At 37.0% G+C, this 24,678-nt stretch overlaps 2 protein-coding genes across 2 annotated transcripts in view; one reads left to right on the forward strand and one right to left on the reverse strand.

The window, feature by feature from the left end:
• LOC118584055 (centromere protein P) overlaps positions 1-24,678 on the reverse strand; it is a 195,340-nt gene that overhangs the window by 109,048 nt on the left and 61,614 nt on the right. The window lies entirely within an intron of this gene.
• Positions 11,125-18,388, forward strand: Omd (osteomodulin). Its single transcript, XM_036187994.1, has 3 exons — positions 11,125-11,477; positions 16,150-17,094; positions 17,825-18,388. Exons 2-3 carry the CDS (start codon positions 16,164-16,166, stop codon positions 18,166-18,168), a joined length of 1,275 nt encoding a protein of 424 aa, XP_036043887.1. The 5' UTR covers positions 11,125-11,477; positions 16,150-16,163; the 3' UTR covers positions 18,169-18,388.

Below are 24,678 nucleotides of genomic sequence, written 5' to 3' on the forward strand. Positions count from 1 at the left end.
CTAGCAACTCCCTTGTCTCTACTCCTACAAGTAATAATATCTGCCTTTTCAGCCTACTACCACTGTGGAAATGCTATAGATGACAGCAATATATCAGCTGGCTAAGAGCAGCTACTTTATAGGAAATATACCTGACATCTAAGATGGTATCATTTAGGAAACCTAGACTAAATCTGCTGCTTTGAAAAAATTGTAGAGGAACATAGTGAGATCTAAATAACAAAGGCTTATCACTTGTATAAGTGTACAGAAAGAGGAGTGCAGGACTTTGAGTAGGAAATCCAGACCCATTTACAGTCTGGAGCAGGCCACCCACTCAGAGTTTGTGTCCTCATCTGCAAATAATACAGATGTGACAACATAGATCAATGAAGTTGCTATGATTACTAAATAAGAGTGTATGTGAAGTGCTTTGCAAACCACAAATGTTCATAAAACATGAACATCTATTACTGAACTATGGGCTGATGAGAATACTAAAACACATGAATTCCTTAAAAATAAAATATTAGAAGGAAATTATTCTAAATTTAAAAGTTTAAAGATTTTGTTTTTATTTTTACTTATATGTATGTGTGGGTGCCATGTGTGTGGAGGTACCTGTGGAGTCCAGAAGAGCATGTCAGATCCCCTGGAGCTGGAGTTAAAGGCAGTTGTTATCTGCCCAAAATGGGTGCTAGGAATTGAACTATGGTTCTCTGAAGAGCCCCAAGTGCCCTTAACCACTGAGCTATTTTTCTAGTCCTTCAAAGTGTAAAACATTTTAAAGTTCCAGTTGTTTCAATGAAATATTTTTCTGCAATATAATATAAATAGTGACATCACTGCACTAATAAGAACATATGTAAAGATCAAATATTTAATGATGTTGGAAAAGGCAGTTCTTCAAGTTAGTAATTAAAATATGGTTAACAAGATCAGAATCATGTCAACAGGTAAGTCTATAAGGGGCAGTGGTGCTTAAAGGGTTAACGATGTTTCTAAAAAGAAAAGACAGAAGAAAAAAAGCTAAACAGTGGAAATGATTCCTGAATTCTTGCAATTAACTTGGTACAGTTAATATTTGTGTTTTCCACTTCACAACTGTTAGAAACTTTGGGTTTAAGTTCATTAAAACAAATTATTAAGCTGCCAGAACTGCATTAACATTTCCTGCCATAAACATATTTTAATGGTAAGTACAAAATTTTGCCTGCTTAAAATCGATTAAAGACTGAAAACAGATGAGTTACTACACCTAACTCGGTATACAAAGGAATTCACATAAATAAGAAATTTCAATGATATTCTAGCTATATTTCATGCCAATTACTACAAATAAGTTCACTGGAATTCATGAAATACAATTTAAGAAAATCATCTACTGAAGTAAAACAAAAACTATTTGAAAGTCTCAATTTGTTTACTCTTGAGCTATCACACCATTTTTCTTTTATTCATAATTCCTTCATTTTTTTCAATGTGTGTATAATGTTTGTTTACATACTTGCAGTTGAACAATATGTAAGAATGCAGATAGAGGCTGAGGTATTCTTCTTACATGGCTCTCCACCTTACTCACTGGGGCAGGTCTTGCAAGTCAGCTACCCAGGTGTTCTAGGAAACCATCTTCACCTTCTGAGCACTGGAATTACAAGGGTTGCCAAGCGCACCTGCCATCCTCACCCTTGTATGGCAAGAGCTTGACTTGCTGAGCCATTTCTCCAGTCCCCAACCCCTTTTGAAAGAATTCCTGCCTTAACTTCTATTAACTTCCTATCCCCATGGGCTCTTTAACTACTTCAGCTGACCTAATAATTCTTGTGAATCTATTTTCATGTTGTACAATAACACTAAAAAACAATAGCTGGTATTTGAAGACTGGTATTTCAAACTCTACTAAGTGTTTTACTTGTATTCATTAACTTAGCTACAGGATAATTACATGAATTAGGTGTGGAAACTGAGGAACGAAGATTTAAATAACTTAGGGCACATGGGATTTGAATCTAGTGTCTAAATCTATGCTTTAACTATGACAGTATACTATTTTTTCTTGGTGTTTTTATAGTTCTAGAAATTATTTGCATACTTGACTAACACAAACCAGGTCTTTCTGGTGCCTTTTTGTGGCTGTTTCCCAATACACGTCTTTTGGCCCCTTTTCTGTGTCCCATAACAATTTTGTTTCTATTAATTTAGCCATTATGAAAAAACCCAAATCCACACCTCAGATTCTAACTTTTCTCACAAATAACTACTTTTGAAAACTAAAATATTATGTACCACATAATATAAACTAGTATCATAAACATTTTCTTCAAATTTATACGGTCTCTCTTGATCCTTGTCTTTCCTCCCAGGTGTTCATGGCTCTAGGCCTGGAAACAAGTTCTGCCTTGTCTTCTCACATCTATGCCTTCCTTTTTTATGTGAATCATACTACATAATCTGCTATCTGAAATAGGCTCCTGACTTCATCTTGCTTATTCAACTCCAAAATAAACCAAATTGATCTGTGTACAATCTGGAATGATCATGTCAGTCTTTTTCATCAAAGACTGAATTATAAAAATGACACTTTCCCAATGTCACTAAATATTTGAATTTTACATATATTCTTACCTAATGTAAGACTATCACCTATGTGGAAGTTTGAATAGGAATAGCCCCCGTGCTCTCATATATCTGAATGTTTGGTCATTAGGGAGTGGCACTACTTGATATGGATTAAAAGATGTGGTCTTGTTGGAGGAAGTGTGTCACTGGGGTTGGGCTTTAGGGTTTCAAATGCTTAAGCCAGGCCCAGTTTCTCTCTCTCTCTCTCTCTCTCTCTCTCTTCCTGAGGCCTGATGATCCAGATCTAGAACTCTTAGCTACTTCTCTAGGACCATGTCTGCCTGTGTGCTGCCATGTTTCCTGCCATGATGATAATGGATTAAACCTTTGAATGTAAGCCAGCCCCAATTAAACACTTTCTTTTATATGAGTTGCTATGGTCGTGGCATCTCTTCACGCAAAAAATTTTCAATTTTATGTTCCAGATCAAGATTACTTGCTATTTTTAAAACACATTTTGCATTTTCTGGCTTCCTGCTTTTGTTTTCACTGTGCCTTTCATTGGTCAGAATCTCTGCCCAACTTCAGATGTCTATGTGAAACATCCTTCTCAGTTCATCTTCCCAATTCTCTCATAAACAAAAGTGAATACTTGCCACACCCTCAAAACTTCTCAGTATTTTGACTGTACTTGTCTTTTGTACCTGTACCACAGCTATTTATTTTCCAAAGGAAATATCTTAGTTGCAAGGACTGTGTTTTGGTCATCTCTCCCCCTACTGCAAAAGGATAGCATACTGCTGGGGCTCTGTACATTTTTAGACAAAACTGCTGAGGGGAAAGAGGACGTTTTTATTTACATCTCAAAATATAACATGTTTCTAACCTATATATCTTCTTTCACTCCATGAGCTCTCCTTACCCTGAAGCCCCAATTAGACATCACATGAAACTTTCAGTGCCAAGAATGGATTGCATTTAATGCAGTTGCTGGCCAAACGGGCTTATGGAACAACCCTCTCAAACAAACCAGGCTATTGCCAAGGCTATTGGTTGCTTTCTACAAACTGATAATAAAACTGTACTGCTGAAAACAATCAATACTTACATGTCTCATTAAACATGGAGAAATTGAACTGGTGCCAACTAGAGCTTTCATCCCTATTGACTAGTGTTAATGGTCCTGGAAGGTATTCTGCATACTACCAGAGGAGAATGGTAAACACTAACCCTGCTACAAACACTTCAATATACAATGGTGACCTGCCTGCACACTGCTACAGTAGCAGCACAAATGTTGTGGGAGTAACTAACCACTATCTGTATGGACTTAAGGCCTATTCTATGAAATGGTGTGGAGGCCCAAATTACTCAGAGTCAGAGCATCTGAGCTTGCTTTACCCAGCAGGGCTGCATAACGGGATGATTTGACCACAGGTGTGGTTACCAGGTGTTTGGAAGGGTCTACACTTGGCTGTACGGTGTGCTTTGATCTTGCAAGGGGGAGGTCTTTTGCCTCTCCCCTTGGCATGTTATAAAAAGTCTGTTGGGTATTGATCCAGACTCTCCCAAAACTATCCTGTGTTTCTGTCTTTATTCTCAATGGCTAGGTCTCTCTTTCTATCTAATATATTATCCCTTTCTTCCTCCTCCTAAGAACCCTAGAAAAGGTGGGAAAGGTAGGAGCTGGACTCCCACAGTCTCCCACAAAAATGGAACCCATGTTTGACACTGCTGTGGTAGCTGAGAATCTAAGATTAGATAGGCCATCAACCTAGGAGAAAACCAGATACTAATGTTCTGCTAAAGGATGTTGGCAATAAAATGACTCCCAATGACATTCTGCTATACCCATAGATCAGTGTCTCACTCAGCCATTCTTAGAGAAGCTTCCTCCTGTAATAGATGGGAATTAACACAGAGACAACTGGATAGGATGGATAATATCAAGGAACATTGTGGTGGTAGTTTGCATATAATTGGCCCCCACAATCTCAGGGAGTGGCATCCTTAGGAAGCGTGTGGTTTTGTTGGAATGGGTATGGCCTTGTTGGAGAAAGTATGTCACTGTGGGATCAGTCTTTGGGGGTTTTATGCTCAGAATACCACCCAGCATCACAGTAGATTGCCTGTTGCATGCAAATTGTAGGACTCTAAGCTCTAGCACCATATCTGCTTGCATGCTCCCAAGCTCCCCATCATGATGATAATGGACTGAACCTTTGAAGCTATAAGTGTGCCACTCTTCCAGAGGTGCTGAGTTCAATTCCCAGCACCCACATGGTGGCTCACAACCATCTATAATGAGATATGGCACCCTCTTCTGTATACATAATAAATAATAAATCTTTAAAAATTAAAAAATTTTAAAAAACCACACAATTACCACATTGAAAAATTAATTCCTTAATATCATCAAATCTAGTAACTGTTCAAATTTCCAACTATGCCACAATTATTTAAACTGTCTTTTTTTTTTTTTTTTAGGTGAGTGTGTGCATGCATTGTGTGCGTGTGTGTCCTCACAAACATGCATGGAGAGGTTGGATGTCTTGCTCTATCACTCTGTTTTATTTTCTCATTGAACCTAGTAGTCAGCAAGCCTCAGGCATCTTCCTGTCTCCATCCATAAAGCATTAGAGATACAGGCAAGCACATAGCTACACCTTTTTATGTATGTGCTAGAGATTCAGATCTTCATGTTTGAGCTACAAGCGCTTTTACCTACAGAGACATCTCCCCAGTCCCGGTTTTTGTTAATTTTATTTTTTTAGACAGGGTCTTGCTATGCTGTTTACATTGACCATAGTCTCCTCAGTTCTGAAATTACAGGTATGTGCTACCATAGGTACACAGCACTCTTTTCATTTATTTATCGATTTATTTATTTATTTATTTATTTATTTATTTATTCATTCATTCATTCATTTATTTATTATTTAGGTTTTTTGAGACAGGGTTTCTCTGTGTAGCTTTGCGCCTTTCCTGGAGCTCACTCTGTAGTCCGGGCTGGCCTCGAACTCAGAGATCCACCTGGCTCTGCCTCCCGAGTGTTGGAATTAAAGGCATGCACCACCACCGCCTGGCTGAAAAACACTTTTAATAAAGGTTATTATTCAAAGAAAATAGTGTAAAGATGATTTTGAGTGTCACTAGCAGCCAGATACTGCTGTGTCAGGAAGAAGCTCCTCGCTTAGGGGCCTCCACTCAGCTTGGCTAGGACCTTGATTTACACTGCAGAAAAGGGATTTAGGATGAAGCAAAGTTGGGGTTTATGGAATGTCGGAGGTCATAATAGTTACATATCTGATTTTATAGCTTTGTAGTTAAAATGTGTAAGTGGACATAATTTATAACAAGATCCAAAGATTAAACAAAGTTTAAAAAAATTAAGTAAAAAACATGAGCTGATGTTGGTTGTTTTGGCTCTTTTGACGGCCCACTACCCAGCTCCCAAATAAATCACACACAGAGGTTGGTTTATTCTTAATTATAAGTGTCCAGCCTTAGCTTGGTTTCTTGCCAGCTTTCCTTAACACCTTCTGCCTCTGGGCTTTTCCCATTCTCTTACTTCTGTAATCTTCCTCTTACTCTGTGGCCTGCTGTGTAGCGGGGTGGCTGGCCCCTGAAATCCTCCTCATTCTCTGGCTACTTCTTTCTCTCCTCCCAGATTTCTCCTTCTATTTATCCTCTCTGCCTGCCAGCCCTGCCTATCCTTTCTCCTGCCTTGCTATTGGCTGTTCAGTTCTTTATTAGACCATCAGGTGTTTTATTAGACAGGCACAGTAACACAGCTTCACAGAGTTCAATAAATGTAACATAAACAAAAGTAACAAACCTTAAAATAATAGTCTACAACAATCCGGTTTACTTATTTTTCTTATCTTAATGAATCTCCAGCTGGGCCACTTGAGAGGTATAGGCAAGAGCAGGTTTTCAAAATCATTCTTGGCTACATTGGGAGTTTGAGGCTAGCCTGGGCTGATATATATATATATTTTGCATTGCACATTGTTTAAGTTTGTGTTGAAAGGAGTGCTGATAGGCTCAAACTCAAAGGTCATAGAAGCTTAACTGTGGCTCATCCACTGTTCTAATAATCTTGCCTTAGATACCTCTCAGAAAGGAATTAGGGTCTCTATCAAGGCAAGCAGTTTTATTCTGTGAGTTGTGCCAAAATTCGGGGGGGGGGGCTCCTTTTATTTTTTTCATCATTCCACACTGCCTTCATAAATAATTACAGTTTAATACCTAAACCACCATATAATTGACACAGAGTACGAAGAGAATACTCCTAGCACAGGAAGCTCCTTTCTCATGAGTAGCACTTCAAAGGGCTGTCTTCATGGGATATATTTTTAGTGTTGAATTTTTATGTAAACATATTCACATTTAATACTATGAACACTGGACTCCAATCTCTGATTTGTGCAAAGGACATTGTCGTCCAGACATTGAGTTCCACTCACCCTCTGTCTAAATTCCTGACTCCAAACAAGGCAAGATGTCATTGAATTTCTTATATAGAAAACTTAAATAATCAAAATTTAAAAGCTGCTTCAACGCCACATGATTAAGTTGTCGTCTAGGCTGCTTTATCTGCCAAGAGGGCAGCTTTCCAGCTCAGGAAGTTCCGGCCATGTTCTACTGAGAGTAGGTTCCCTACTATCCATCCCATTAATGATACATTCTGCTAGTAACTTAAAATACTGATAAACCAAAGAAAAATGCAATAACTCCTTAATTTACTTGGAAGAAAATAAGATAGTATTCTCATCTTCTATAGGAGGTCAAAGACAACTGTATATAGTTATTCTAATTTTGCCAGTCAAAATTCTAGTACTGAATGGGAAGGGGTTAATGAGAACCAATACACACCTGAAAAATTCTGGGAAAGAGTCAGTTTTAAGGATGTGGAGCCCAGTATATTAACCATACTCTGGTAGATGGTCTCACAGCCCAAAGCATAAGGACAGCACAAATTGGAGCTGGTAGGTTATTGGGGGGCAGGGAGAAGAGAGAGGACATAAAGTTGCAGGGAGGGGTTTAGGGGGGTGAAGTGGATTTGGGGGGCATTAGGGCGAAAAGTTGGGAATGAATATGATTAAAAATACATTATATAAAATTCTCAAAGAACAAAAAAAAAAATGGTTTTGTATAAAATAAGAAGGGAGAAAATGTTGGAGAAGAAAATGTGTGGATAGAAACCAGTCAAGGCCCTCCTGAGAATAAGTGGATATAGTATCAAAACATGGATAGGCCAGAAGAGATTCAGAAGTGGAATGTAAAGGACTTCTCTACACATCCAATCTGGAGTGAAAGAAGAGAAGCACTTAGGTTAGAGGTTGCTGGGATTTCCTAACAACTGAAGCACTTGTTGTAAGTTCTCAGATTCATGCTCAGGGAATTTGTCTCCCCAGATTTAGGGTATAGTGATCTTCAGACCCAAGAATTTTAACAATCAGCTCTACTAACTAATGGTGCTAGACTGTATGATTCAGGGGGCCCTAATTTGGAGAATTCCCAAGTTTCTGCCTTATATAAGGGAATATGAGGCTAGGCTAGAGGAACTACTTACAGAAAAAGTAAATATTGATGGAAAAGTAAGCTTATGAACACGTTTGTTCCTCAGAGCCCTGCTGGGGTGGATACATATAGTACGTAGTGAGTCATGTCTGCTGAGCAAAACGTGGTACTTAGTGTGTGGAATACTACAGGGTTACCCAAATGAAAGAGCTCATTTATCAAGCATTGTATTTGCTCTGCAATCGTGATTCCAAGTCAGTGAAGTGATATTTGTAGTTCCAGCTACTAGAGAAACTGTGGCTGGAGGACTGCTTGCACCCTAGGGTTTGAAGCTAGTCTAGACAAATGGCAAGATTTTTGTTTTTACAACAAACAAAATAGTATGATTCTATTTAGAGCATTGGAAGGTGTCCTTCCAAGTACACATCTAAGATGCCAGTCCTGGCTATCCCTCCGAAGACACCTCCTGTGTTCTTGACCTGTGTGCTTAGCTTATACCACATTGGGTCCTCTTTTCTGATACTGACTTGGCTTACTTCCCTACAACATTCAGAACTATTCAAGAACTAAATGTACATGATCTAAAACCGTCTGTGCATCCTTCTACTACCTTTTTTCTTTCTTTCTTTCTTTCTTTCTTTCTTTCTTTCTTTCTTTCTTTCTTTCTTTCTTTCTTTTTTTTTTTTAAAGAGCAGCTTTAGGTTCATAGCAAAACTGAGATGCAGGCACAGATCTTCCCAGATCCCTCTCCTTGTAAAGAGCTTTTCTTTCTGGTACTTCTCAGTGTTCCAGGTCCATCTTCTACTTTCCCTGCCTCAATTCTTCTAGATTAATGGTGTCAGAAACTAAGATCTGGTTACCAGCTCATTGCTACAAGGATATCTTTGATAGTATGTCCTGGCAGCATCAAAGCAAGGCCATGTATACACGTATTTTAACCTATGTATATACACATATCTATAAAAAAAATCACTGTATATAGTCATCTGCATTCACATTTACCTAAATATATGAGTTTTTACTGTTGTGTCATACTCTAACCCATCAGCACATCAATCACTCTTACCAGATGCCCTTGCTTACCTTTAATGTCTCATTTCAACAGTGCATGCAGTACTTGGTTCTGTCCAGCTCACATATAGCAGTAACAGAACTGCCAGTTTGCCTTACTAATTTTTATTCTTCACCTTGGTTTATTCTCTGCTATACTCTGTATCACTAAATAGACTTTTATATTCTATTTTCCTCTTTTATGACAGTAAGATTTTCACTATTGAGTCCTCAGCTTTAAATCACTTTACACAAAGTAGGTGTTTAATTTTTTTAAAGAGCTGAACAATGAACAAATAAATGGAAACTTCTTTTGCCTGTTATATTAATTGGGCTGAGTCAGGAGGGCTTTTTCTAGCCAGCACTAGTGTGTTGTTAAGCTTGGAGATGCTGTGTCTGCTTCAACAAACTCGTAAGCCTAGCATGTAAGTTAGATTATTTTAACGATTCATCTGACTTCTCTCCACAATCGATACAATTAAGCCACTTAACCAAATCAGTGATAATAAACTATCACCTACCCTAACCATTACCTCTTTAAAAAAAATTTTTTTTTTTTCTGAGCAGGGTTTCTCCATGTAACAGTCCTGGCTGTCCTGGAACTTGCTTTGTAGACCCGGTTGGCCTCGAACTCACAGAAATCTGCCTGCCTCTGCCTCCTGAGTGCTGGGATTAAAAGCATATGCCACCACTGTCCAGCATCTCCTTAATTTTCAACCACTGCCAACTGAAACTTCTTATATACTGCTAAGCTAGTTTAAATGTTCTAGAAATACTTTTGTTTCTGTGTAGTCTTGGCTGTCCTATAGACCAGGCTGGCCTCAAACTCAGAGATCTGCCTCCCAAGTGCTGGGATTAAAGGTGCATGTCACCACGCCCAGCTTCTAGACTTCTTTGTTTTGTTTTAATGTGCTCTAGCTATCTAGTGACAAATATTCTTCCACCTAATCTGGAAACAGGAACAATATAATCACTATTTTAAGACCAAATCACACAGTTAATAAAGAGTTACATTTAAAAATTAAATGGTTGGTTTTAAATCGATCAGTTAAAAGAACTATGAAGTTTGAGAAAAAACATTCCAATTTGCTCTTTTCCTGAGGATAAAAGCCCGAGGTTTAAGAAAAAAAGACAGTAATGGGAAACATATGGAAAAGATTGGTAATGAGACGGAATCTTGGCTCAAGTGTGGTCTGCCACATTTCACATACCAATGTCTCAAATAATAGACTAGATGTTTACAATACTGCCAAAGCATCCTTGAAACACTGTATACATTTCTCAAATCTGAAATACAAAAATAAATTCTGTAAGTTCCTTATAAAGTCTAATAGAAAACACTATTTTGAAGAGCCAAAACAAGAACTTCTCAAGCTTGAAAGAATCTCCTTCCAAAAAACTCAACATCTAACTCCAGGAGAAACAGCTAACTCAATGTTTAACTATGAAAACATTAGCACAAAATTTTCTCCTGCAGCAAGCAAGCTTGCTGGCTGGAACTCTTAAGGAGGGTCCCTCAGCAACGGGAAAGTTTCTAAATCCCAAAATGAAGTAGAAGTTATTGGGCAATAGAGCCTTTTCATTCTATCCCACTGAAAGACAAATGCACTATAAAATTACTTTGTGTACGGAGGAAAAAAGCAAATTAGAGATATAGCTGCATAATGCAACACTTGAAATTCTATAGCCAATTCATTTCTCTTTTAAAAGTTTTTGGTTGCTTATTTAAATGAAAAAGTCATGTCTTTAACTGTGAAGCCAATGTAATCTACTGCATTTTCAAAGAAAACTCAATGTGAAGTACTGCATGTTTCCAATTCTGATTCCTAGCTTCAATAAGGGAAGCACTGAAGTGAATACAAGCCTCTGTCAACCCAGGGACCGGATACAATTCTGAATTCCACCTTAAATTGCTGAGACACTGGGCTCCAGGTCAGAGTGGACTTTAATCTGAAGAATTCTTTGGCATAAAAATGAAAATAAAAACAGTAATCAGTACATGCTGTTTCATTTAGTCTTGTTTGCCTTTCATATTAGAGGAAATTCTTGCCACACCTTAAACCAAAATTAAGGAGTAAAGAAAGAAGCTAGCCACATAAATATCACCAAGAGCACAAATATCTTGATTTGAATCCACAAAGTTTTGTATAATGAAAAGAAGTACAAAATTTTAATTCAACCCAACTGTTTTCCAAGCAGATCGTATTTGCTTAAATTGCTACAGTAATTCAATGGACAGCCCTGTCTGGACTCAGAGTTACTGTGGAGTTTTTAAGAAACTCCGTTAGAGAATTTAGGCATTTCTGATTGAGTTAAAGGATTTGCCAATTCATCTATCCCTGAAACTAAAGCAATTTTAACAGGTATGATGATAAAATAATTCTGAACTCTTAAGAAATGTATGCCTACTGTTATAAAAGTAAATTGTATTTGTTTAATAGTAAAATAGACTGCAGCTATCATAAAGGCACAATCTGGGGAAGCAAAATCTAGTAAAAACTTATATTAAAATTTTGATTAGGTAAAATATTCAGGCAAAAAGATCAGTAAGGTGAGTTTAAATTTCTCATTTAAAATTACTCAACAAACAATATTTGTGTAGATTCTTTCTTTTCCCTTGGCCAAAGGGAAAGATTATTGGGTTAAAGGAATCAATCTCTCTTTAGTTTCTTGGATCTGGTTTTCTAATCTTAATTTTAAATGACAAAAAAAAAAAAAAGTTAATGCTTTTGAGCCATAAATCCAAGTAGTGATGGTGAATACAGTTGTAGGGAAGGAGTGTATTTGTTCAAAATTTCTCTATGGGACAAATACTGATCTAGACTATTTTTGTTTAAATTTGTATCATTCTCAAAGATTTAAGTGTATTATGGCTAAAAGTAACTGAGATATGCTTTTTTAATAGCAAAAGATTTTACAGAATTAAATTTAAAGCTGTCTTAGAAAAACTACTATTTACTGGTTTCTATGGCATACCAATAAAACAATTACATCTTTAAAACAGTAAAATGCTATGATGCTTTAAGTTTCCAGAACTAAGTAAATTATACTTCGATTTTATTAATTTAGATTAGGGCCTGCATTGGTTAAAAAATGAATGCTTTTCTTTAAGTAAGAGAAATGTTATGATAAAGACACTCTTATTGTCTTATATGCAAAATTCATATTAATAGATAATTTCTTAAAATTTACATTGCTGCTCTGCTTTAAATTTTCCTCTTCACCTGCCATTTTCTAATAGATAATATATTATAAGTAACAAATATCACATATTGTTATAGAGAAATAAATACAAAAGATAATAGCCAAGTTCTCTAACTTTTTTTTTCATCTAAAGAAACCACCAAGGTGAAATGCCTACAGAAATCAACATTAACAAAGAGAAGCATTATTAACAAGATACAATCTTAATAAAATCTATTAAGTACATCATCATTCCACAGATCTCTGACGACTTAGAACCAATGCACTGCACTTAGGCTTGTTAAAAATTATAGATTGGGACATGAGATGGTTGACAGTGGGTTACTGTGATGTTCTGAGTTCTACTATAGGGAATAAGGCATCAATTGTAGAATATGCAAACAAAAGTAACAAAATATGCTTAGCAAATGGCTATGAAGAGACTCATTGGGTAAAATGAGGTGAAATCACTCACAGGGAAAAGTATCACCGGGGACAGGAGGAAGACTAGTAAATGACAGGAGTTCAGACTAAGAGTTGCTGTACAGGGAAACCTTCTGAAGTGTTCGCAAAGACCAGGTAACAACACGAGGAATCCTCTTATCTTCAGAGGCCCTTGTTTGTTAGGAGGTTTTGATCCTAAGACTGGCTGCCATGAAGTATCTGATAAGAACATTATCAGGGTATCCTTTTCTTCCAATTTCTCACACCTGCTGAGCAACAGATTCTAATTCTAAAATGTTGCTAAATCACATATTACTAAAGAGATGAAAGCATTTCAATTTTCTCTCTCTCTCTCTCTTTCTCTCTCTCCCTTCTTCTTCTTCTTCTTCTTCTTCTTCTTCTTCTTCTTCTTCTTCTTCTTCTTCTTCTTCTTCTTCTTCTTCTTCTTCTTCTTTTTTTTTTTTTTTTAAAGCCTATAGCACCCGGAATTCCCAGACAGTTTCCCATCCAAGTATACTAACCAGGCCCGACCCTGCTTAGCTTACGAGATCAGGGTGCATTCAGGGTGGTATGGCTGTAGACGGCACTTTCTTATAGATAAGGATAAATATAAGGCGCAAGTACAAATAATTATTGACCCCCCCCCCCTTTTTAAAAAAGTAAGGTCATCATCCAAAAAGAATGATGGGAAATGTTTTACAGCCTTGAGAAAATAAGGAAACAAAATAAACAAAACAAAACAGTAGTCTTGGCAAGAGGGAAAGTGGGTGGACTAAGGAAATGCAGCTACATGTACTTCAAGTTGTAGCCAAGAACTGGGAATGAGCCCAGTCAGCCTGGTTTTCTTTTTCCTCCTTCATATTCAGCTATGTGAGTCAGAATGAGCGTAGGGAGGAAATTGCCATTTGCCAGATGTAAAGAACTCAGAAAATTCAGGGACTGTGCAAAGGAGTAGTGAGAACAGTAGAGGGGACTCAGACTGTAAGGAAGTATGGGTGGAGGAGGTAAAAATCAGTATCATCAACACACAATAGACTCCTCTGAAACTCAGGAACTATTTGTAGTTGGAAGTACTACCTGAAGATATGGTCAGAGTATAGGATGTTCAAAATTCAGAATATGACACTGGTAATTTTGTAGGCTCAGGATGTAAGTTCACAGGAAGAACTGAGTCAAAAATCATGGTAGAAAAAGGAACAAATGGAGCTCTGTCAGAGAAATGATTGATGTAACTATTTTCTCAGTTACACCAATGCTGAAAAACAGAAGTATCATTCTGGAAGAATAACTGTAAATGATTTCATTAACACAGTGATGTTGGGGCATTCGGTTGTTCATTCATTCATAAAACCCCTGATGAGAAAGAAGGGTGAAGAACAAAGGTCTCAGAAAAAAGGATACATTTTTTCTCCTTTAACATTTTCCTAAATAATACTCATTTCAACTGGACAGCAGTTTTCAATTTGCCAAGATCCTTTACATGAATATGTCATGTGATCCTGACTTGGGAGACTGAGGTAGTAAAGACTATTTAAACTTAGGAATTGGAGACCATCCTAGTAACACAGTGAGACCTTGTCTCAAAAAAAGAAGTGAGAGTTTATCTTTTAGGTGACATAAGCAGCAAGACTAAGACAAGACACAAGATAAGCAGGCAAGACACAGGGCTAGGGAGAGAGCCCTGCCAGCACATCCTTCCTTACCTTGCAAACAGGAGGAGGTGAGTTCTGAGTTGGTTCCATAGAACCCATGCTAAAATAAATAAATAAATAAATAAATAAATAAATAAATAAATAAATAAAACCAGGTGTGGTAACCACACTTGTAATCCTAGCACCTGAGAGGCAGAGATGGGCAGCTCCTGTGACTCACTGGCCAGCCAGCTAGCCTACATAGAAAGAGACTCTTGTCTTAAAAAATTAAAAGGTAGATGATGCCGGATAAATGACACCTGAAGTTGTCTTCTTCACATGTACACACACACACACACACACACACACACACACAGAGCAATGGATAATTTAAGTATAATTATAAATTTCACTTTATTCTTTTGAGAGAGTGTTTTACTGTATTACTAGATTGGTCTCCAATTCCCAAGCTCAAATGATCTGCCCCTGAGCAGGTGGGATTATAGGCACGTGCACATGCCCAGCAACTGTAATTCTTACTTTATTAATAAAGCAAGAGGCAGAATTGTTAAATGACAGAAATGAAATTCAAGTTTTCAGGCTCCTTGTTTAAAACATACTCTATCCTTCTTCAAGTTTCAACAGAAATAACAGTTATCTGTGAAGCCATAAACCAACTCAATACAACATCCTTAAAATGCACTATAGTCATTTTAGTATCTGTACATCCAGGCCTTAACTCAAAAATATTATTCAAAACCAGATATGGTAATGCTTCCTGTAGTCTTAGGACCTGGGAAGGAGAGGCAAGAGGGTCGTGAGTTTAAGGCCGGTCTCACTTAAATAGCAAGCTTGAGGCCGATCTTGTCTCAGGAAGAAGGGAGGGAGGGAGGGAGGTAGACAGGGAGAGAAGAAGAAAACAGTGAAAAAAGGAAGCCAAGAAGAAAACATGAAAATATTAATATAATGGAAATTGAAACTTTGCAGGATATAAATATCATGTACACTTGAGCTTTTTTAGATTTACTGGACAAATTGGAGACAAAATAATTAAGATTTGAGAAGCTGGTCCAAGAAGAAAATTTGAAGGTGTATATAGACTTAGACAGAAAATTCCAAGAAAAAACATGATAGTGTTTTCTAAATAAGTTGCCAAATTTTGTAATAAGAAATAAGAATGTTCTTTTAAAGGACAAGGAAAGATTTCAGTAACAGAAGTAGTAGGGAGCAAGATTTTGGTTTAATAAAAATTTTTAATAGGCAAAGCTCTTTAACTGTTCACAGAGGTAGCAATCATCACTAACAGGACAGTTGGCAAGGATGCCCAGCATTTACAGTGGAGGGAATACAAGAGTGTGGTTGGGTGATGTCATACTATCATTACAAATCTACAGTCTAAAAATCAAGACAACTAAGATTCTTTTAGAAGATACTGACTGTAGGAGAGTGTTATGCTTAACACATGTAATCTCAGCACATGTAAGGCAGAGGCAGAAGGATTGGTTTTCATAGTAAGTTCTAGCCAATAAGGGATACAAAGGTACAAGATAGTGACTACTTAGTAAAAAGTCCAGAACAGCACACTTCTGACTTTGTTCAATACAACATGTGATTCTAAATTTTATTTCACAGGTACTTAAACATTAAATTTTGATTTGAGCTTTGCTTATGCTTCCTGAATATTCTGTCATATATAGGCACAAGTATAATAAATTATATATATATGAATTTATATGAGAATTATTCTAAGTATTAATCACTTTTCTCTTTGCAATAGGACAGAATAAGAACATGGGCTTCTTAAGTCCAATATATGTTCTTTTCTTCTGTTTTGGAGTTAGAGTATATTGCCAGTACGAATGGGATGAGGAGTATGACCAAGAGCCAAGTGAGGATTATGAGCCAGAATTTCAATTTCATCAAAATGTTGAATATGGAGTGCCTTTTTATCAGAATACTTTAGGCTGTGCTAAGGAATGCTTCTGTCCAACTAACTTTCCATCATCAATGTACTGTGACAATCGTAAACTCAAGACTATCCCAAATATTCCAATGCACATTCAGCAACTCAACCTTCAGTTCAATGACATTGAGGCTGTGACTGCAAATTCATTCATCAATGCAACTCATCTTAAAGAAATTAACCTCAGCCACAACAAAATTAAATCTCAAAAGATTGACTATGGTGTGTTTGCTAAACTTTCAAATCTACAACAACTTCATCTAGAGCACAACAACTTAGAAGAATTTCCATTTCCTCTTCCTACATCTCTGGAAAGACTACTTCTTGGTTATAATGAAATCTCCATAATTCAAACAAATGCCATGAATGGGCTGGTAAACTTGACTATGCTTGATCTCTGCTATAATCATCTTTCTGATTCAATGTTAAAAGGAAAGAACCTTTCCAAACTGGAAAAACTAATGCAGCTCAACCTATGTAATAATAGACTAGAATCAATGCCTCCTGGATTGCCTTCTTCACTTATGTATCTATCTCTAGAAAATAATTCAATTTCATCTATACCAGACAATTATTTTGACAAACTTCCAAAACTTCATGCTCTAAGAATATCACACAACAAACTGAAAGACATTCCATATGATATATTTAATCTTTCCAACCTTATAGAACTCAACGTTGGACACAATAAATTGAAGCAAGCATTCTACATTCCAAGGAATTTGGAACATCTGTATCTACAAAATAATGAAATAGAAAGTATGCAAAATTTTGCACTTTTTAAAGAACAAAAGATTCTTTTTTGACTGGTGTTTTGACTGGTTTTTTTGAGGGGAGTTGTAGTGTTGAGACAAGGTTTCTCTATGTAGCTCTGGTTGCCCTGCAACTTCCTATGTAGATCAGGCTCGTCCTCAGACTCAGATATATTTGCCTGCTCTACCTCCCTCATGCTGAGATTAAGGCACATGCACCAAAATGACTGATGAATCATATCTTGACTCTTTATAAAGAATGAGTTATTAATAATGTTTGCTTTACCTAGTACTGAAAAGGTTGCTTTAAAGTCAGCTAAGGAGATGGCAGATAGTACCCTGGGGAAAGGGAATGCCGTTAATTTTATAGTCTTTTCTATTCAACTTTACCACCTTGAATATTAGCAAGTAGTATTAGAGCGCATCCAAAGACATATGACTCTGGGTAGCAGAGCTGTGTATTTTTTTTTTTTTTTGCCTTTGCTTCTTTCTTTATAAGATTGCTTCTACTAAAAAGCAATTATATATTGCTTCTATAAAAAGTAAAGGCAATGAATTAATATTTATTTTGGTGATATGAGACTCGAGTTTCACTCCATTTTATTTTAATTAATATAAAAATAATTAAACCTAACTCCATTTGTAAGTATTATAATAAAATTATATCTCATATAACAAAACTCAACATGGAATATGACTATCATATGCAGGATGAATTTTTAATTTGTATTTTTCAGACATCAATGTGACAATGATGTGTCCTTCTACTGACCTACTACACCATCACCATCTAACATACCTTCGTGTGGACCAAAATAAGCTGAAAGAACCAATAAGCTCGTACATCTTCTTCTGCTTCCCTCATATACACAGTATTTATTATGGTGAACAAAGGAGCACTAATGGTGAAACAATACTACTGAAGACTCAAGTTTTCAGGAGATATCAAGATGAGGAGGAGGACGATGAAGAGGAGGAAAACCATGATGGTCAGGACAACACTCTTGAGGGTCAAGAAGTAACAGAAGAGCACTTTAACTCTCATTATTATGAAATGCAAGATTGGCAAGAAACTATATAGGTATATATTTATGACTTCATAAAGCCATACTAATTACAAATCTAAACATATACTGCTCAAAATAATGTATCTAGAAATATATGTTAGTATAAGATCAGAATTGCATTTAAGACGTTGGTGACAATGGCTTCATCTCATAGACTTAGAGCTTACTAAAAATGTTACAAGTCTTAAGAAATATAAGATAGAATGGCAAGTGGGAATAAAAATTAAGCTTAAATGGCTTTGTTCTTTAAACGTATTCTTTAAACTTAGAAATATTACCATGTAAAAAACAAGCAAGGACAAGCAAAATGGCTCAGCAGATAAAGCATTTGCCACCAAGCCCGATGACTTGAGTAGGAGAGACCCAACTACTGTAAGTTGTCAAGTTTTCCTCTAACCACGTGGGCATGCCAATAATAATAATAATAATAATAATAATAATGATAATAATAATAATGATAATAATAATAATTTACATAAAACCTTTTGAGTAGCCACTTCCATTGATGGGATTTTTTTTCTAGACATGATAAAGTAAGTAACATTAACACTGAAGCTAAAAGCTGCCCTCTAGACTATAAGAGGCTATCTGAGTAAGAGGGATGATATTAGCCTAACAGTAGTGTTTCATTCAAGAATGAAACTTATTATTGACTTTTGTCTACAGAGTTGCTTTCACATTTGTATTCCCCCCCCTCCCCACCCCCCGGCACCCCACTCTTTGGTTTTTTTGAGACAGGGTTTCTCTATGTAGCCCTGGGTGTCCTGGATCTCACTCTGTAGACCAGGATGGCTTAGAACTCACAGAGATCTGCCTGTCTCTACCTCCTCAGTGCTGGGATTAAAGGTGGGTGCCCCCACTACCTGGCTTATTCTTTTTTTCTTTTCTTTCTTTCTTTTTTTTTTTCATACTTGTATTTCTAATCCTGTTAAGATAGGTGTCCCAGAATGACATTTTTGACTTTCAAAGTCACCATTCTAAGATCTAAGGCATACAATTCAGAAAATTAAGTGTTCTTTTCTCAGAGCACCAGAGCAACCAAATTATCAATTATGTATCTGCTGTATCTAGATAATTAATAAACAAAATCAAATTCCCTCAGTGCAATCTATATTTTAGGAGATTTCAGCAACTATTCAAAATACTCTATATGATGTTCTACTTCCAACTAGATTAATGTTTTTATAGTAAACTGGAGAAAGGTCTCAGGTAGTTATGTAAAGACTTGCTAATAACTGCTTTATTCACAAGTTATATTAATATTGATAAAATAGAGTTTTTTCCATATTATTAAACCTTTCTGTTTTCCTGGCACTAAATAACTACAAGCACACATCTCTATTAGGTAGTATTTATTTACATGCGCTAAAGTTGACTATAGTTCCTTTGAAATTTGATGGACACATAGGCTTTGATATCACCTGTAAACCCTTAAAAGTCACTTGCATTTTCTAGTCCATTTTGAAGTATTTTAAATATGCTTTATGATGAATATTCTAACCATTGTTATGAACTGTCTTATTTGCCAGGCATTTATAATTCATAGAACTCCTGATAAAAAGGAACAAATGCATGCCAACACAAAAAATGCAAAAACACGTGATAAAAATTCAGTCAATGCGCAATGAACAGATGGGCACACTGTAATTTGGAAGTATTCTGAGTGCCGAGAAACCTCTATTGTTTTTCTGCCTTTGAGTAGGTTGTTAGCATTAACAGCAGAGCAGGGCTGCCCACAGGTGTGGGAGTGACAATACATAATGAACAGAAACCAAACTCCAGCCGTTTATTTAGCCATCCACCCGAGTCAGTCAGTGTAGAAGGCATCACAGTGAGAGATCAGGAAAGTGAGCACAAGAAGCAAAAGTCACACAAAAAAGTGAAGCCCAAGAATCAAATACGAGTAGTATGTGCTAGGCATCCCTGAGACACAGGCCTTAAGGCACAGCTGATTCTCCTGAAAGGTTCCACATGGGATTATAAACGCAATTACTTATTATGAATGAAAATATGATACTGTGAGTTTTAAGAGATATGCAAGTTCAAACAATTTTTCTAACTTCCATCATTTTAAAAATTAAAAAGAGCTAAGGAAATGCAAATCAAAACCAAAATAAAACATTACCTTTTTCTCATTACAATGGCAGCAACCAAAAGACAGGCAAATAACATATCTTGGTGAGAAGACAGAAAGATTGTTACCCTCACACATAGCTGATAGGATAGAAACTATTTCAGCTCTTTGGAAAGCTCCAGTTAGGTATGAGTCAACCTTTCTACTTTTAGGTATATGCCCAAGAGAACTGAACACAGGTTCACATCAAACTTTGCCCAAGACCATCCATAGCAGAATTATTCATGAGTCTAAAAGAGGAAACCAATAGCTGGTATGGTGGCACAAAGCTGTGTAACCCCAGCACTTGGGCGTGGAGGGTTGATCAGGAAGTTCGGGAGTTCAAGCCTTCCACATACAGCAATTTTGAGACTTGCATGGGCTAGACCCTGTCTTAAAAAAAGAACTGATGACAGGGTTTCCTTTATAAGTAAAAAAATTTTCTAAAATTATTGTGATTATATAAAAACCTGAAAACAGGGGGCTGGAGAGATGGCTCAGAGGTTAAGAGCACTGAATACTCTGCCAGAGGTCCTGAGTTCAATTCCCAGCAACCACATGGTGGCTCACAACCATCTGTAATGAAATCTGGCACACTCTTCTGTATACATAATAAATAAAAAAATCTTAAAAAAACCTGAAAATACAAAAATGATTGAATTTGTATGCTTAGAGTAAATTGCATTGTATGGGAATTAGTGCAACAAAGAAGTGGTTTTTGTTTTTGTTTTGTTTGTTTTTTTAAATCATTCAGCTTACTCTAACACAAGGTATAAGCAAACAAAATGGTAAGAAGCAGAAATAATAAACCAGGTAACCATGGACACCATAACTAATTTCTGGCCTGGACCTTCAGCAGCTGAAAAATCGGGAAGAAGTGACAGTGTGATGGGCAGGAACTGACCAGCAGAAGCAGAGACTATCATAGGTTAATGTAAAAAAGTAGTAATTACTTCAACTCCTGCAGAGTTAAAAAGTAATTCTCAATTTTGTTAAGTCTAGAGATGATTTTATGTCTTTGTAACTTAACCAAATACACTTAATTTTAAAAATCATTCCAAAGATATGTAAGTAAATGGTCACAAAATCCCTCCTGATCAAAACCTAGAGGATATAGGATTACAATCTTTTTAGCACTACTTAGAACTGCCACAGTGAGAGCTGGGAGGTGGTGGCGCATGCCTTTAATCCCAGTACTCGGGAGGCAGAGCCAAGCGGATTGCTGTGAGTTCGAGGACAGCCAGGACTACATACACAGTGAAACCCTGTCTTGAAAAAACTAAAAACAAAACTAAAAAAAAAAAGGAAAAGAAAAAGAAAGCCACAGTGAACTTAAACCAACCCAAGGATTTCTCAGTAAACATAAAGCAAATTAAAGAGTTCAACGTTTTTCCTCAGAGAGACTGGAGAATGAAGCCTTCACCCTCTACAGCATGGCAGTTTCCTATACCACAGTCAGAGGGTCAGTTACAACAGGAAAGATAAGTATCTACTTGCCCCACTGGATAGTGTTTGCATATAGTAGGAAAAGGGCTAAACTGCTTGTAAGGGCCAACAAAACATGCATATTATACCCAAAATCCAAGATTAGTCAACAAAAATAAATACATTGGCTTTTAGAAAGGAAATAAGAATAAAGGATCCTTCAGGAAGCACAGATGTTTTAACTTATTCCTCAACTTAGAGACTACTAAGCTAACACAAATGTACACATATCACTAACACATTTAACCATCTCCATGAAGGAAGAAAGCAGAAAATATATAAAACAACAACAACAACAACAACAACAAAACACCAAAAAACCAAAACTTAGTCTCTTCTATAGACTAAGAATTCCTCTATCACCAAGGATGGCTGGAACTAAAATCCTCGTTTCCTGATTCAAAATGAATTTCCCCCCTCTAAATCTTGGAAATAAAGTAAAAGAACAGCTGGAAATAAAACTAGATTATAACATCTAAAATCTCAAGTTTCTCAGATGTTCCAATTTCTTATAAAGAATCTCATGCCTAGTTTAAGTAACTGTATTTACACACCAAGCACTGGTGCAAGCAGCAGAATGTCATGCACACCTTTCATCACTTATAAAGTATTCAGGCTGTGAGTACATTATACAGAGGTTTAGACACATAAAAGACAAAAATTAAATTCAAAGATAAAGTACCTTAAAAAGCATTAACTTGGGGTTGGGGATTTAGCTCAGTGGTAGAGTGCTTGCCTGGCAAGCACAAGGCCCTGGGTTTAGTCCTCAGCTCCAAAACAAAACAAACAAAAAACAAAAACAAAAACAAAAAAAAACATTAACTTGTCCTCACATTGCATCATAACCTCCTCCCCCTTTGGTCTCTAAGTTACTTACACCCTCATTGCTTTCATGTAAACAAAAGATCTAGGTTCAAGTAAACACATGAAATTTAAGATAACATGCTTGCTATAAGGTTTCAGAATGTTGGATTTTAAAAAGTTTTTAGTACCTAGTAACTCAATATTTCTCACAGGCACAGCTTTAAAAGTATAATTTATTTTTGTTTATATTTATGAGAAAACATTGGAGTGCCCACCACATATGTGTAGGTGCCCAAGGTACTCGGAAGAGGGAACTGGAACCCCAGAGCTGGAGTTACAAGTGGTTGTGATCTGCCTAAGTAAGGTGTTAGTATCCCAATTTAGGTCCTCTGGAAGAGCAGCAAGTGCTCTTGACTGCTAAGCCATCTTTCCAGCTGCTAAAAAGGTTTGCTAACCCATCTAATAGCTATAGTGCATAGCTAGGTGACGGTCAGCCTTTAGTTTTCTTAAGGCTTTTATTTGTTTTGTTTTTATTCTAGAGATAGTCTCTTATTGTGTAGCCTTGGCTAGCCTAGAATTAAAAACAAACAAACAAACAAACAATCTGCCTGGCTTTGCCTCCCAAGTGCTGGGATTAAAAACAGGCTCTACCATGACTGGCCAAGGGACTGAGACTCCTTGGGGCTGGAGAGGTGGGTAGGTGGTTAAAAGCACCTGCTACTAATCAAGATGATCCATGTTCAATTCCCAGCATCCATATGGAGGCTCATGACCTTAACTCCAGTTCCAGGGGATCTGACCCTCTCTTCTGGCCTCCTTGGGTATCAAGCATGCACGCAGTACACAGATATTCATGCAGGTAAAATACCCATCACATGAACTTGAAAGAAAGGAAGGAACTAAGAAAACTGAGCCCCAAAGAAACTAAAGAACTTCCCCAAGATCAAGTGAGGCCAAATTGAGGGAATCAAAGCTTAGAACTCATAAAAGTATTCTGACTCTAAACTACAGTTTCTGATGAAGTCAGATGATGATGTTTAAGATAGAGAAAATACCAACCCACTGGATAGTTGGTTTCAGTTAGTACATTCTCTCTTCTCTCCACCCCCTCCCATCTCTCTTCCCCTTCTAGCTCCCCAGAAAACCCTTGCTTCTTGTCTTGTTTTTTTCCTTTTTTTGAGACAAGGTCTCACTATGTAGTCCTGGTTGTTGGCCTAGAACTCACTATGTAGACCAGGCTGGCCAGAAACTCACTGCCTTGGCCAAAACAACACACACACACACACACACACACACACACACACACACACACACACACACGGGCTGTGTGAGTGCACAAAGTGTGCCTGGTATGTTTTTAAAAGCAGGGTCTCAAATAAATAGTTCAGCTGGCTTAGAACTCCTGATCCTTTTGTCTCTATCTCACAAGTGCTGGGGTTTCAGACACGCACCACAATACCTTTACGTATGGCTGGCAATGGAACTCAGTGCTTCTTCACTATTCGGCAGACACTATATAAACTGAGCTGCATGCTAACCTGAAAATTCAGCTCCACTCAACACATTTTTAATTGCTTACTGCTGAGAAACAATTAGGAGGAATAAGCATCTGGCTGATGAGGCCCATTTGAAGAAATAAAGTCCCTATAAGGCACCAAGGGTAATACAGCAGAGTTACCTAAACAAATGTTCTAGAGTAAATTCTTAGTGGACAGATTGTCTAATCTAATGCATTTGGCAGCTTTCATTTTTAACAGTGCTTTAAAGCTAAGGAAATTTCTAACAGAATGTAACATTTCTTTCCGAAATGGAAAACAACCTCAGTTTCAAACAGTTCTATAGGGAACTGTGTATAAGGACTTTGGCTTTCCCTAAAGGGAGGCTGAACTTAGCTTTACCTTCCCAGGAGTGATTATGTTGTTCTTGAAAGTTCTGTCTTTGTTTTGGATGGGACTGTCGAGATACAATAGTTTTAGGGGTAGGTTAGCCTGGCCAGAAAAACCATTCACATGACTTAGGATAGATGGTTTAGGCTATGCAGAACTAGTCAACTGAAGAGTAAGTTCAATCACAGGCATACTCTAGACTCTGTTCCAGCATCTTCGTGCCTGGTTTTTATGTG

Source organism: Onychomys torridus, chromosome 5 (genome assembly GCF_903995425.1).
Source record: "Onychomys torridus chromosome 5, mOncTor1.1, whole genome shotgun sequence".
Taxonomy (NCBI): domain Eukaryota; kingdom Metazoa; phylum Chordata; class Mammalia; order Rodentia; family Cricetidae; genus Onychomys; species Onychomys torridus.